At 47.7% G+C, this 15441-nt stretch overlaps 2 protein-coding genes and 1 long non-coding RNA gene across 3 annotated transcripts; 1 reads left to right on the top strand and 2 right to left on the bottom strand.

Annotated features, from left to right (window-relative positions):
- Nucleotides 1-648: 648 nt before the first annotated feature.
- Nucleotides 649-3247, bottom strand: LOC108952897 (uncharacterized). The gene is made up of 2 exons (XR_001978056.2): nucleotides 3059-3247; nucleotides 649-1290 (listed from the first exon to the last, which is right to left on the bottom strand). It is a non-coding gene; the product is annotated as an uncharacterized LOC108952897 (long non-coding RNA).
- A 661-nt stretch (nucleotides 3248-3908) lies between these two features.
- LOC135639088 (plasma membrane ATPase-like) lies at nucleotides 3909-8143 on the top strand. The gene is made up of 13 exons (XM_065152850.1): nucleotides 3909-4197; nucleotides 4306-4425; nucleotides 4526-4624; nucleotides 4703-4840; nucleotides 4914-5555; nucleotides 5624-5743; nucleotides 5825-5947; nucleotides 6035-6446; nucleotides 6529-7043; nucleotides 7151-7324; nucleotides 7397-7579; nucleotides 7651-7832; nucleotides 7916-8143. The coding sequence occupies exons 1-13, from the start codon at nucleotides 4135-4137 to the stop codon at nucleotides 8010-8012; spliced, it is 2868 nt and encodes a 955-aa protein (XP_065008922.1). The 5' UTR covers nucleotides 3909-4134; the 3' UTR covers nucleotides 8013-8143.
- Nucleotides 8144-11075: 2932 nt separating this feature from the next.
- Nucleotides 11076-13387, bottom strand: LOC135639089 (sugar transport protein 7-like). The gene is made up of 4 exons (XM_065152851.1): nucleotides 12832-13387; nucleotides 12414-12733; nucleotides 11725-12351; nucleotides 11076-11662 (listed from the first exon to the last, which is right to left on the bottom strand). The coding sequence occupies exons 1-4, from the start codon at nucleotides 12986-12988 to the stop codon at nucleotides 11198-11200; spliced, it is 1569 nt and encodes a 522-aa protein (XP_065008923.1). The 5' UTR covers nucleotides 12989-13387; the 3' UTR covers nucleotides 11076-11197.
- Between the last annotated feature and the right edge of the window lie 2054 nt (nucleotides 13388-15441).

Raw genomic sequence — 15441 nt, 5'->3', positions numbered from 1 at the left:
ATCATCATCGACTATGCTGATTGATATTTGGATGCGATCCAAGAACTCGAGTTTGGTCCACTAATTCGACACAGACTCCACCTAAATTTAAACCTACAACATGAAAGGGAAACTTCCGCAAGCTCCAGCACTAGCAGATTCTGCCACGCGTCGCGCGCACAGAATGTGGACGGCGTACATTGCCGCAACTCGTCCGTGGTCTATTGGACCCGCTCGTTGCGTGGAATCCACGTGGTTTCGCACTCACCACGAGAAAGTCCGCGGCTCCGCCAACATAAAATAATCCATTTGGTGCTTACAAAAGTTGATCCGATATGCCGGGTTTGGTGTTGCAAATGTCGTCTGACTTCGCTCTGTCGTCATCGCTTGTGGTGCACAACAGCAGATTGGGTGGAGTGGAAACCCACACTAGAGAACTATCATGTTTTTAAGAGCAATGCTCCTCACTATACTCGTTAATTCTATCTAAATCTAAAATCGACACGAAACACTATACTTGAGTTGGTGACACAAATGATAACAGGTAGAATATTCATGAATCTGACTTCATTTCCAATCAGAGAACATACAAATCACGCACACACTGGGCCGAAGCACTGCCATAATCATTGACGAGGAAGTATCATCACGGAGTTGACCGACAAATCATTGTTTCATGACCAGTCTTACCTTACCTTCAACCAGAGAACAAAGGATTCATACAAATAAGACGATTATGATTTCTTCGCTTCTGCTACAGTCCCTGCCCGACAATTTCAGTTACAAAGAACTGGATTACCAAAGTCACTGGATTACTACCCGGGTTCGACTGTGCTTCTGCTACAAAGCCTTGATTGCAAGTCACCACATTCTCAAACTGGTCGATCTTGCAGCCTAGCTGTGGCCCATCTTCCGTAGTTGGCGAGCCATCATGGATCAATATGGCAAAAGGGATCCACGCTGGGTGGTCCTTTCTCTCGTGGCAGAATCCTGAGATGTATCTGTATTACAAATCAATATAATCTTTGCTAGTGGCACAAGGCCTTTCGGTGCAATTTCTTCAACAAAAACATTTTCTGATGTTAGTCACAAGTTTCACCACCAGAAGCTGGACGTAATATTCCTGTGACAACCAAGTGTTTTCCATTTTGTGCAGAATGATGCCGAATCCGAAGGATCAGATGCAAACTTCAGAACCTATGCTTAAGCCTCTCTTTACAACCAAGTTTTCCAGAGTCACAACAAGTGCCCATTGTATTTTGGTAGCTAGTTATGGACAGGAAGCAAACATCAATTTACAAAGACTTCAATCTGCACAAATCACACAAAGGTCAAAGGTCCCAAACAGGAAATATTCCAAGAAAAAAGATTAACCATGATTGTTCCTGTAAGCAATTACATGGATGGTTAGTCACCAAATGAAATAGCCATTATCAGTACTACTATGCCAGTCGAACCTTGCTAAATATGTTCAGGTGAATACATAGTTAAATAAATAGCACTGGTTTTCTTTCATCATCATACCTGAATTCTTAGGTTACAATGGTGTCACGTCACGTAACTCTAACGTTTACAAAATTTCATTGATTATTTATACGAGGTCCTTGCGATCGTTGCCTAGCACTGCCTTCGAAGTACAATATCTAAAAACGAATATTATCTGGCCATACTAAGCGGTAAATTTTGTCAATTTTTTCATTACATTAAACTACATACAAAACGGAGAGATTTCAATTGTGCAACAGTCTCATGCTAACCAACAGGATTGCTCAATTAAGTTTGTGATATCGGTGCTCCATCATTCGGTACAAACAGTATCAAATGATAATAATGTGATGGCTTTTCTTTGTTTTCAGTTAATTATGAAATGAGCCACATAAAGCACCCAACAACAAGTTGTAGTTATAATCAGGATTAGAATCTTGTTGGATATAATAAGGTAAAGTACATAAGAAAATCACAAACACAACAAGTAGTTAGCCTACGGATGAAACAAGATACCCTTCTGTTCTTAATTTTACTGCAATCAAGACTGACAACATGATGACAAGAGTTTTGGAGGTAATCTGACATCAAAGTTTCATGAATGCCTGCAAGTTCTGACACTGAGACAAGGTTGATGCTAAACACAACTTGAAACAAAAAAAAAAGCCCCTCCGCAAAAGCACTCATGCCGAGTTCTTAGCTGAGGCATTTTCAGTGGTCTCCTTAAAGTTCTAGGAAAAGTCATAATAAGAGAATGATGGAAGTAACAAGGCTACCTTCTCTCATCTTTATTGGTCCATCTATCCATGCAAATTACTGAATCCCAAGTAAGGCGTTTTCATCGGACACCGATAACGATTGAACTTACATAGTCCACGATTAAGGCCAACTGTTTACGGAAACTTATATATGTTCGGAGCAGTTTTGCAACTAATCCATTAGCCGTGAAGTCAATGACACTTTACCCACTCGAGTGATCTCCATATGCCACATTACCTATCACCTGTCCTATGGAAGGCCACTAGTAACCACTGCTAATATTTTAAGCACAATGGTAATAAGCCCTAAATTAGGGTTTGTCTTTTTTACTTTCTTTTTCTCCCGCATACTAACTTCCGCCTCTCCCTCTGCCTAATCTCTCGCTAACCTTCCCAACCTTTACTTGTCGTCTTCACGCACGCCGGGCCATAAGAGATTGCCGACATGTCTTCGACAGCTAAAATTCACCTTGTTGACGTCAAATAAAAAGAAAGAACAGAGGATGGAGAAATACCAGCTACCGAGCCATTTCTACCTTCCAAATCGTAGTATTTCTGGCAAATGTGAATGCCTAGGGCTTCGAAAGCTCCTTCTTGAATATTTCCGGTCAAAAAATACACGAAATAGCCAACACAAAAAGGAGGCCTCTTTAGTGGGCAAAGAACCGTGAATGCAGCCATTGCTGTCGATTGGGCAACCTATGGTTTCTTTTCTTTCTCATTATCAATGATTCATTCGCAAAAGCATTGTCGCCGTACCCAACCTAGGAAATCCACATCGCAGCACGGAAAGACCAGACAGATCATGCAAGGGTTCGAGAGAGAGGTGCCATCACCTTGGAATCGACGAGTTTACGATGACCTCCATCTCGTCCCCCATGATGATCTTTGCATCCTTGCGAGAGGCCGACTCTGCTTCCAGATTCAGCGCCCCCGTTCTCGCAACGAAATCGAGGGTTTCTCTCTCATGCCAACCCAGCGAACTCGACGAAGGCGTAGTATCAACAGCTTTCGTCGTGTTTCGCGTTTCCTTCGCGGAGGTGGTTTTGATCCGAGTGGGATAGCCGTATTTGAATACGAGAAGCTTATGGGTCGGATGTTCGAATCAGATGTCGGATGCATCCATTAAGACCCTTATCGAACAGAGGATAGATAATGAGCCAGTTGAACAGAGTAGGGCTCGAATCGGGTTCGGATCGACCCGAACCGATCCGTTCCGTTGAGATTGTGAACGCGTAATATTCGTTTACTTGCTTTTCGATGCCATTTAATAAATAGTTTCTATATAGGAATAAGATTTGAAGCGAAAAAAAAAGATATATTTTTGTGATTTCTATCATTATTAATATATTTTAGGATATTAATTTATATTTAAGTATTTTAGGTTATTGATTCAAAGCTATCAAATTAATAAATCAATTAAAATTTCTATCATATTAACTGAGCACACATCAGTTGCTAAATCTTTTATCCAATACAACCTTAATCATATTATTTTAAGGTCATCAAATACCACATGAAACTTCGTCGTACCTCCGTTTTGTTCTTCGCTCCTCTTCTCACGCCGAGCCCGACACTTGCGCACCCGTCGAGCGGCAGCCCGCGAATGGAGATCTCCGGTTTGAGCTGCGAGCCCCACAACTGGGCCGCACCCTCTCGCAGTCACCACCACCCTCCCTCCTATAAGTACACGCCTGCCATCGCTTTCTACCTTCGTCGCCTTTGAACGCCTCACGAAGAGAGCCGCTCGTCTGCATCTATGCAGGCGAGAAAGAGAGGGAGAGAAAACTCGAGAGCATCCATATCTTTCGTGCTCTCCTCCCCCTTCCTCGTCTTATAGACGCTCGAAGCCCTCTTCTTCCTCCTCCTCAGCAAGCAGTGCAGCGCTGAAGGAAGGAAACAATAACGTAAGATGGCGACCGACGGCTACGGATCCATCTCCCTGGAGGAGATCAGGAACGAGACCGTGGATTTGGTTAGATCCTCTACCAAACTTCTGCTTGTTTGATTCCTGTTGGTTTGGTGCGTTGCGTACCGGACGTAGCAATGACCACTCCTCCTGCTTTTCTTCTGTTGTTTGCAGGAGAGTATCCCGGTGGAGGAGGTATTTACGCAGCTAAAATGTAGTCAGGAGGGGCTCACCACCGCCGAAGGGGAGCAGCGACTCCACATCTTTGGCCTCAACAAGCTCGAGGAGAAGAAGGTTCGTACTTGCTACATTGTTCTTCACCGTGCATGTATGTGTGTCGATCATCAGAGCTCACGCTCTCGATTGTCAATGTCCGTCTTGGAAACCACAACAGGAGAGCAAGTTCCTCAAGTTCTTGGGCTTCATGTGGAACCCCCTTTCTTGGGTCATGGAGATCGCCGCCATCATGGCCATCGTGTTGGATAACGGAGGGGTAAGTTCCATTCTGCTGTCTCCTCTTCCATCGTCTGTAGCATCGGAGCATCTGACGATGCATGGCTGCATTTCGCAGGGTGAGCCACCAGATTGGCAGGATTTCATTGGCATCGTCGTCCTCCTGATCATCAACTCCACCATCAGCTTCATCGAGGAGAACAACGCTGGAAATGCCGCGGCAGCTCTCATGGCCGGCCTCGCTCCCAAGACCAAGGTCTCGTTGCGTACATAGTTTACTTGACACACCACACGCAGGCTTATCGATCCAAATGGGTGACTTGGTACAGGTGTTGAGGGATGGGAAGTGGTCGGAGCAGGAAGCGGCGATCCTCGTCCCTGGTGATATCATCAGCATCAAGCTCGGTGACATCATCCCGGCTGATGCCCGACTCTTGGAGGGCGATCCGCTCAAGATCGACCAGTCCGCCCTCACCGGCGAGTCCCTCCCTGTGACCAAGATGCCCGGCAATGAGGTCTTCTCGGGCTCCACCTGCAAGCAAGGAGAGATCGAGGCCATCGTCATCGCTACCGGAGTGCACACCTTCTTCGGCAAGGCTGCCCACCTCGTCGACAGCACCAACAACGTGGGCCACTTCCAGAAGGTGCTGACGGCCATCGGAAACTTCTGCATCTGCTCGATCGCAATGGGGATGATCATCGAGATCATCGTCATGTACCCGATCCAGCACCGGCGGTACCGGGACGGCATCGACAACCTCCTGGTGCTGCTTATCGGTGGAATTCCCATCGCCATGCCCACCGTGCTATCGGTCACCATGGCCATCGGATCCCACCGGTTGTCGGAGCAGGGAGCGATCACCAAGAGGATGACCGCCATTGAGGAGATGGCCGGCATGGATGTGCTGTGCAGCGACAAGACCGGAACTCTCACCCTCAACAAGCTCAGTGTTGACAGGAACTTGATCGAGGTGATGCTTGCGCTGTGACTTTAGGTAAGTGATCGACTGATACTGATGTTTGTGAACGGCTGCTGCAGGTGTTTGTAAACGGCTTGGATAGGGACACAGTGGTCCTGTACGCTGCGAGGGCTTCTAGGGTCGAGAACCAGGACGCGATCGATGCTTCCATCGTCGGAATGCTGGCTGAACCTAAGGAGGTAATCCACTATTACCATGCTGCTGCAGCTTTAAACTTCCATGGTTCCAAGCTCTTTTGTTCACGAGATCCATGTTTGCAGGCACGAGCAGGGATCGAGGAGGTCCATTTCTTGCCGTTCAATCCGGTTGACAAGCGCACTGCAATTACCTACATCGACTCTAACGGCAAGTGGCACCGGTCGAGCAAGGGTGCGCCTGAGCAGGTGCGTGTTGGGTCTTCTCTGTATCTTTTGATCTTGTATCAACCATCATCCTCTTCAACCAGTGCCTAATCGTCTGCGTTGCTTCAGATCATTGACCTCTGCAACCTGAAGGATGATACTAAGAAGAAGGTCCATGCCATGATCGATAAGTTCGCCGAGCGCGGCCTTCGCGCTCTGGGTGTGGCGAGGCAAGAGGTTCCTGAGGCGAGCAAGGCGAGCGCCGGCGATCCATGGCAGTTCATGGGTCTCTTGCCCCTCTTCGACCCCCCGAGGCACGACAGTGCGGAGACCATCCGCCAAGCCCTCCACCTTGGTGTCAATGTCAAGATGATCACCGGCGACCAGCTCGCCATCGCCAAGGAAACAGGGCGGCGGCTTGGCATGGGAACCAACATGTATCCGTCCTCCACGCTTCTTGGCGAAAAGACCGACGACGTCACCGGCCTCCCCATCGATGAGCTAATTGAGAAGGCTGACGGCTTTGCTGGAGTCTTCCCCGGTAACGATACATCCCTGTTTGTGATGGGTCTCTTCACCTGCTTGCATTCACCTCGATCTCATGCTCGATGTTGATGTTTCAGAGCACAAGTATGAGATCGTGAGGAGGTTGCAGGAGAGGAAGCACATCTGTGGCATGACAGGAGACGGGGTGAATGACGCACCAGCTCTGAAGAAGGCCGACATCGGCATAGCGGTGGCGGACGCGACGGACGCTGCCCGTAGTGCCTCGGACATCGTCTTGACAGAGCCAGGGCTCAGCGTCATCGTGAGCGCGGTGCTGACGAGCCGTGCCATCTTCCAGCGCATGAAGAACTACACCATCTACGCCGTGTCCATCACCATCCGCATCGTGCTCGGCTTCATGCTCATCGCCCTCATCTGGCAATTCGACTTCTCCCCCTTCATGATCCTCGTCATAGCCATCCTCAACGACGGCACCATCATGACCATCTCCAAGGACAGGGTCAAGCCTTCCCCCTTGCCTGATTCATGGAAGCTCCGGGAGATCTTCGCCACCGGAATCGTCCTCGGTGCCTACCTCGCCATAATTACCGTCGTCTTCTTCTGGCTCGTTCATGACACCGACTTCTTCCCTGTGAGCAGCAGCGCCTACTCCGACCGCTTACCTGCCGCAAACCCACTGCATTCTCTTTCTTCCTTCCATTCCTTTTGATGAAACCATTGTCTTCTGCTTCGAAACAGGAGAAATTTGGAGTGAAGTCGATCAGGGACAACAACAACGAGCTGACGGCAGCTCTCTACCTCCAAGTGAGTATCATAAGTCAGGCGCTCATCTTCGTCACCAGGTCGAGGAGCTGGTCCTTCGTCGAACGCCCTGGTTTTCTGCTGGTCACCGCCTTCCTCGCTGCGCAGCTGGTAACCTCGCGCGTCTTCCTTCATCATAAGCTTCTCCTTTTCCAGACGTCGACATGATTCCCCTGGCTGTAGGTGGCCACCGTCATCGCCGTGTACGCGTCGTGGGGCTTCGCTAGGATCCAAGGAATCGGATGGGGATGGGCAGCGATCATCTGGATCTTCAGCTTGGTCACCTACTTCCCTCTCGACGTCCTCAAGTTCATTATCCGCTATGCTCTGAGCGGCAGGGCCTGGGACAACCTTCTCCAGAACAAGGTAAACCTTCAGCCGTCAGATTCCACTCCTCTCTTGACTGCTGATCTCACCGTCATCAAACCGCGACACAGACGGCATTCACCACGAAGAAGGATTACGGGAGGGAAGAGAGGGAGGCGCAGTGGGCTCTGGCTCAGCGCACCCTCCATGGCCTGCAGGTCCCGGACACCTCAGCCCTCTTCAACGACAATAACAGCTACAGGGAGTTGTCTGAGATCGCTGATCAGGCGATGAGGCGCGCCGAGGTTGCCCGGTAATAACCTGCACCAAACTAGAAAGACGACATCATTGAGCTTGTCAGCAAAATGTCGATTTGATGCAGTGCTTTTGTTGCAGGCTGAGGGAACTAAACACGCTGAAAGGGCACGTCGAGTCCGTGGTGAAGCTAAAGGGACTGGACATTGACACAATTCAGCAGCACTACACTGTGTGAAGCAAAAGACAAGGGGAATATGAATATGCCGCCATCGGGGTATAGAATTCTTGTGGTGTGCTGCAGACGGTGTTCTTACTAGGAGGAGGAATGACTGCATTTATGTGATGGTTTTTTTGAATTATCTCAAGAAGAAGTTTTGCCCAATATTCACGGTTGAAACACCTGCATCTCAGTTTCTGCTTGTTCATCTTGCACAGTATCTTTCTTTGATTCACGGTCCTGCCATTTAAACATCAAACAAGAAATCAAGGAATTTCTAAGAATAACAAATAACTGCATCAAACAGATGAAATAATATGGGATAATTAATACAAAAAAAAAACAGTCAGAGCTAAGAAAAATATATGAGTTAAATTGTATCTATATATATGAGATGGATTACAAACAAGCAAAGAAGATTACAAGATAAAATGAATTAATAATTTATACTGAGCGAAAAAAAAAGTGAATTTTCCAATATAGTTTAAAATTATTGAACGTTTCTATCGATATATAGCTTCATTCAGGCAGATGCCTCATCAGCTGTTTGCATATTCTGCTTCTATGATAAGAACCTAATCAAACAACTATGGTTTCCCGATTAAGATCTGTTAGCTTCTAAATTTGGAGAAAGGAAGATATTTTAAACTCCCTAGCATTTCTTCAGGTGCCTCAAACTTGATCCATTCTTCCATTTAAGGTTCTTTCCTGCACCTCAGTTGGTGTCCTGAAAAGTACATACAGAAATATCATTATTAGCTATCCTTTAGTGGATAGATAATGACCACTCTGAGAATGAGGAACTATCAAAAATTGTTTGCTACAGATGCAGCCTGCCGTCAGTTTCACAAGAAATCCTTCTAGGCAACATCAAATGAGTAAAAAAACAAAAACGAAGACCAATAATTGATCTCAAGAGAGTTCTAGTGTTATAATCTATGTATGAAAGGATTTAGCTTAGGAGGATCTATAAAGACCTTGTCATGGTGATTATTATATCATCTGAATGTCTGAAGGAATGATTGCTCCTGATGAAGGAGACCCATCTAGCGGGAAACAGAGTATGGACAGGTCGGGATCAGTCTGACCAGAAAACCTTGCGTTCAATTTTAGATGATGATATTGTGATATCGTATGTAGAAATCCTCTATTCTCTTCTTTGATCATGTTATTCTTCTCTTTCCTGTAAGTCATGATGTTCAATATTGAATCAGGAATCTTACTACTCAATCAAGATCTTTCTTGGTCTCATTGCTTTATTAATCATGATTAATCTAATTTTGCCAAATATGAGTATTGAGTTCCTTAGAGCCATCACTTACATGATAAGCTTTGGCAATGAAGAATATAGAACTAACGGTTTTAAGCAACTCGTAGACAGACTTGTAGAGTGTAGAGACATGTTTAACCTGTCAACAAATCTGATTGCTTCTGTATTAACATGTTTAACCTGTTAATTAATCTCTATACAGAGATCCTTAAAAAAGTGAAATTTCAGAGTGTATACCCAAACAAATTAAGTTGGAGCACTGATAGACCTTATAAGAATTCCTCATTCAACAAAACACATCTATTGCAACTTCTTAGTCATTGTTGCCTTTGTTATGGCTTGCTAACTTAAAAGGAGCCATCTCAGCAAGTATTCCAGAGATAGATCCAGCACCAACAAAGGAAAATAATACAAACAAGAAAATGGAATGTCATTGAGAAGTTGTAAACATGACAAAATAATACAACACAAAAAGGTGAAAGGTGTGGTTGAATTTTAAGTTTCCAGATTCTCCATCATAGCAAGATTTCTAGTTTCAAGGTATCCATTTTTCCAAAACCTTCCAAATAGCAAAAACAAACAATCAGAAAAGATACATACTTGGCACAATACAAGCAGTTTATCAAGTCTCCTATTGCTAGCTAAAAATACAAGAAATTAAGATAACAAGGAAAGAGATAGGAAAGGATCAAGTAATTGATAACAATGCCTTGGGTTTCAAAAGCTATATAACTTGGATATGTTTAAAGCTTTTTTAAAAAATGATCGTAAATATTTTAACAATTCAGTTTCATCATAAAATTTAATTGCATATGTTCCTTCCTGTTTAGAACATTACTTTCTTCATGGAAACATCTGAGATGCAAGTGTTAATGCCTTAGTTCTCTTAGCAAAACTCTTATTGCTTAAAAAATAAAATAAAATAAAAAGTCAAATCATTGTCAAAACAACTGTCATAGCAAAATCATCTGACTACCAGTTATGCTTCATCATAAGTTGCTACCAGTGACCAATCTGAAACCACTCAACTAATCTGTTTGTAGGTTGTATTACTAGTCATGCTTCCTCATAAGTTGCTAACAGTGACTACCACCTTCACAGAAGATAATCTAGTGTCACTAGTAAAGCATATAAAGAATACAAAATTCATCCTTTTTTGCGCTGTTAATAAGATTGGTGGACCAATTCACATGAATCTTTTATGTTCTCCATTGGTTAGTACATCAGGTTGGGGATTGAGAATTCCAAGAGCTAAAACGAAAAAGCAAGAGGAAGCCTGCACTGCAACATTATCCCAACTCTCTGATAAACTCAGTAGGATGAGAAGATGACTCAAAGGTCATACCTTTTCTCATATAGCAAAGCAGAAACGAGGCGGGCGAAGGTTTGGGGCTTCATATCCCTCTCCTCCCTCAGCTGAGACAGCCTGTGCCGATACACCAGCCGCAGTACCTTGACACCCCAGCAGCAACCACGCCATCAACGACGACGATGGCAACATCAACAACACAAAGTAGCACAACAAAGCCAAATCGAGAAAGAGGGAACGTCCAAGAGAGAGGTCAAATGACAGGGCTTGGTGCGGAGACCAGGGATGCCGACGGTCTGGAGGTTGACCCCGAGCCAAAGAAGGAGTTAGGGTTTCGATCAAATGCGTCCCGACATCGAGGAGGAGACGACCGCAACGGCCTAGCATGGCCTTCGTCGGAGTGGCAGGAACAGGGAGGATTTATTTGGGCCTTAAATGGGCTCCGGAACTTACCATCGAACAGATCACCTAATGCTTTATATATGCGTCTGCGCATTCTTAGTTGGACTTTAAGTGGGCTTCCTTGATGATTAATTTGTGTCACGATTCACGAATACATAATTAATGATAAAGATCTTATGCTAATCGCTCATTATAGTAATCCATTCACACAACACTCTTTCGTCAAGCTCCCAAGTCAGGCGACTCTGCCTTCGCTGCGCCACCCTCTTCCACTCCGATCGGTGGCATGACTCTTCTCCAGAACCAGTGCTTGCTCCAGAGGAGTACCATCTCTTCAATGGGCACCCCTTTGGTCTCCGGGAGGAGGACGTAGACGAAGATGGTCATGATGGTGATCCAGCCCGCGAAGAAGAGGAAGATTCCGAATTTGAAGGAACAGAGGAGGCTGAGGAAGGACTGCGCGATGGCGAAGGTGAAGAAGAGGTTCACGGAGACGGTGATGCTCTGCCCGGCCGACCTCGTCTCCAGCGGGAATATCTCGCTGGGGACAGTCCAACCTAGCGGCCCCCACGACCACCCGAAGGCGGCCACGAAGAGGCAGATGACGGCCACCACGATGATGGAGAACTCCTTGGAGAGCTTCTTGTCGTCGCCGAACTTGAGCCCCAGTATGATGGCCACAATGACCTGGTTGGTGCGGAAGGTCAATGTCGAGACTGATTCTTTCAGGTCAAGCGATTGAGATTTACCTGGCATATGATCATCTGTACGCCGCCGCCGATGAGCAGAGCTCTCCTCCCCCACCTATCGACCGTGGCGATGGAGACGAGCGTGGACGAGGCCAGCACAGCCCCTGTCAGGACGGACGAGTAGAGAGAGGCGTTGCCCCCGAAGCCCATGCTCTGGAACAGCACCGGCGCGTAGAAGAGTATCGAGTTGATGCCGGTGAGTATCTGGAACGTCGGCATGAAGATGGCCATGAGAAGCTGAGGCCGGTTCCGCCGCTCTAGTATGTTCCTGAAGGGGTGTTCGACGGCGTTCGCGACCTCGCTAGCTTCGATCATGTCCTGGAACTCGGCGTCCACGTCGCTGGTGCCACGGATCTTCTCCAGGACGCGGCGGCCTTTCTCGGCCCGCCCTTGCTCGATGAGGCTGTTCGGGGTCTCCGGGAGGAGGAGGCCCCCGATGGTCATCAGAAGCGCGGGCGCCGCCGCCAGCCCCAGGGAGAGGCGCCATCCCCACGGTTTGATCTTCTCGGTGCCGTAATTGATCATGTTCGCTGAGAAGATGCCCAGCGTCGTCGCAAGCTGGAACATCATGTTCAGTGCGCCGCGGAGGTGCGCGGGAGCCATCTCCGAGAGGTAGAGAGGGACAGCCTGAGGAGAACAGAGGAGGTGATTAGCCTGAGAAATCCAGCAGCAAAGGTTGATCCAAGTACCTGATTCCCGAAGCCAATACCAACACCAAGCATGATACGGCCCAGAAGCAGCATTGCCAGGTTGACGGCGGCAGCGTTGAGGGTGGCTCCGACGAGAAAGCTTGCTCCACCACAAACGATGCTAGCTCGGCGGCCGTACTTTCTGGTCACTGGGGAGGCGACGATGGAAGCAACGAGGCCGGCAAGGTAGAGTGAGGAGGTGAAGGCCGCGAGACCCTGGTTGTCGTACTTGCAGTAGTTGTTCTGGGATTGCAAGTTCTTCTTCCGGTACACCACAGGGAAGAACTTCTCGAGGAAAGGGTCCATGCTTGTAACACCTCCTGTGGTGGTGCAAGCACAAAGCAAGATCGAAGTTCGACCAAATCCCTCCGCGAATCGATATGATGGTGATGATAGCCATGGTGATACAAGGGCGTACCTGAGATGCCGATATCGTATCCGAAGATGGATCCCCCGACGGCGGCGACCAAGCAAGCCATGACCACGAACGGCGTCACCCTTCCCTTGTAATCCTTCGCCCTCTCCTTCGACACCCCCGCCGACCCACCGTGTACCATCACCCCACCCCCCGCCATCTCTCTCTCTCTCGCTCTCCCTCCCGCTACCTCTTCAAATTTCTTGCAGTTCTCCACCGAGAGAGGGCCGTATAGTCACGAAGGGTGTCTTCTTTGTTGTGCACTCTTTGCCTTCTAAGATAAAGACTTAAATTTAGTATAACGAAACCGAATACAACCGTTCGCTTTAACCGAAACATTAATATTGGAAGGTCAACTGTCCCTCCAAAGCAATAAGATTCGCTGGCCAGAGCGAAGGAAGCCAAGCGATTCGCAACAATATTTCCTTGACAGAACATATGAGAAGCTTATCCAGCGGCAATTTCGAGTCGTTCACAGAATACGAGATTTGTTGTGCACTTCTTTGACTTCCACCACTTTCCATTCTTCTTCACCGTCGTCTTGGTTACCTCCGTTCTTTCTTTGTGCAGTTTTGGGCAGATGAGATCTGAGAGATCATATCAAGATCACGATCCTCTAGTTCATCATTGAGACTTGCTAATGGGGAAAGCATCATCAATGTTGTATCTCTTGGGAATTAGAAAGTGTGTCAAGATAAGATAATACTCGCATGATTTGACCAAACAAAGCATCTCTTGCTTTTGTTTTGAGCACTGATCATCCCTGTAATAATCCTTCTCTCTCTACTAAGGAATTAAAGGTTTGAACTGGAACACCTGGCATCTCTTGCTTTCTCTTTTGACAATTCCTCGAGCGCAAAAGGAACAAAGGCTATAATTCTTCCAACTTTGCCGAGTGTTTTCCCTGCGTCCAACCGTGTGAGTCAAATCACTGAGCTACGTCAATATTCTGCATTTGATGACTGATTACTTCTGCAAGAACTGTTCACATCTGCTCGGAGTGGCTGCTTGGATAAAACAAGGCCACGTTAATGAATGGAGAACTCATGGCCGGCAGCGGCCACAGCATGTGGAGAGACGAGCTCGGGGAGTGCACACCGGAAGCTTTGTCAATGACTCGAGTATTATTTCTCCTTCCTCTCCCTGAGTTCCAAGTCGATTGGTTTGTGATCCAGAGTTTGGTTTGAAGTCAAGCAATGGGGTGAAAGAGAAGTCAAGAGGGGGTGGTTGGCTCTCACATCAGTATGATCTAAAGGTTCAGGTTTTGTTAATATATGATGTAGTTTGGTCATTGGTGTAATAAATTTAATATATTAAGGAAACTTAATATTTATACCAACTAGGATCTATTTATAATTAACAATTTTTTTAAAATTAAAATTATAAAATAATATTTTTTTAAAAAAAAAATATTTTTTCTAAGGTCTTAAGGTAAAAACTTTTACATTTCTTAATCCAAAGGACTTATATGTAATTATAAATCCTCAAGGGATCAAAATGTAAGAACCAACTTGATAGCAACCTGTTGTGGGAAACAACCTTGAGCCGTGGTCTCGGGGCCGACGCGGCTCGGTTCGAGTCTGGACGACAGGGATCTCTCCGGGGCGTTCCTCGAGCCCGCGGGGTCGGTCCGGTGCGATGGTCCGATCGGGACGGGGTCGTCGTGTCCTCCGGGCAAGAACTCCTCGTCCGCGTGCCCGGCGGGGACCCTCGGCTTCGCACTTGCACAAAGATCGGGCCGGGGTGCTCGGCCCGACCCCTCCGACGATCAAGTTAGCAGATGTGGAGGGGGTTTCAGAAGAAGAAGTGTTTTTGTCTGTCCCTTTTCTCCCCTTTTCCTCTGATGAACGAGAGAGTATTTATAGGGAAGCTTACTGTTGTTTGATGTGCCCGCCTGCAGGAGGCAGGCTGATAGTGTCTGACATAGGCGTTGGCGTGGCGTGAAGAACCGCGCCTGCGTAGGCGTTAATGTGCCTCGGCCGATGTTCTGGTTCGGTTGATCGAGCGCCGTCGCGCCGATCGAGGCATGAGGCGTCGGTTGACGTCGGCTGAGTCTTATCATAATTACTATACTCATCATATCCCCCCCCGGAAAGAAGCTATACGTCGGTCGTTATAATGGGAGTCCGAGGCATGGCTTTAGCTTTCAGACGGGTTGGCCGCGCAGGCGCGGTCTCGGGGAGCATGGAGCCGAAGAGCCGAGGAGCACGACGCAAGCGGGCTGGCCGCGCAGGTGTGTCTCGGGAACATGAAGCCGAGGAGCACGACGCAGGCGGGCTAGCCGCGCAGGTGTGTCTCGGGAAGCATGGAGCCGAGGAGCACGACGCAGGCGGGCTAGGCGCGCAGGTGTGTCTCGGGGAACATGGTGTCGAGGAGCTCGATGCAGGCGGGCTAACCGCGTAGGTGTGATCTCGGGGAGCATGGAGCCGAGGAGCACGACGCAGGCGGGCTAGCCGCGCAGGTGTGTCTCGGGGAGCATGGAGCCGAGGAGCACGACGCAGGCGGGCTAGCCGCACAGTTGTGGTCTCGGGCATCATGCGACCGAGGAGCACGACGCAGGCGGGCAGACCGCGCAGACGTGGTCTCGGGCGTCATGCGGCCGAGGGATATGGC

This window comes from Musa acuminata, chromosome BXJ3-5 (assembly GCF_036884655.1).
Source record: "Musa acuminata AAA Group cultivar baxijiao chromosome BXJ3-5, Cavendish_Baxijiao_AAA, whole genome shotgun sequence".
Taxonomy (NCBI): Eukaryota; Viridiplantae; Streptophyta; class Magnoliopsida; order Zingiberales; family Musaceae; genus Musa; species Musa acuminata.
The sequence above is the reverse complement of the archived record's forward strand: the minus strand, read 5'-3'. Positions and strand labels throughout refer to the sequence as shown.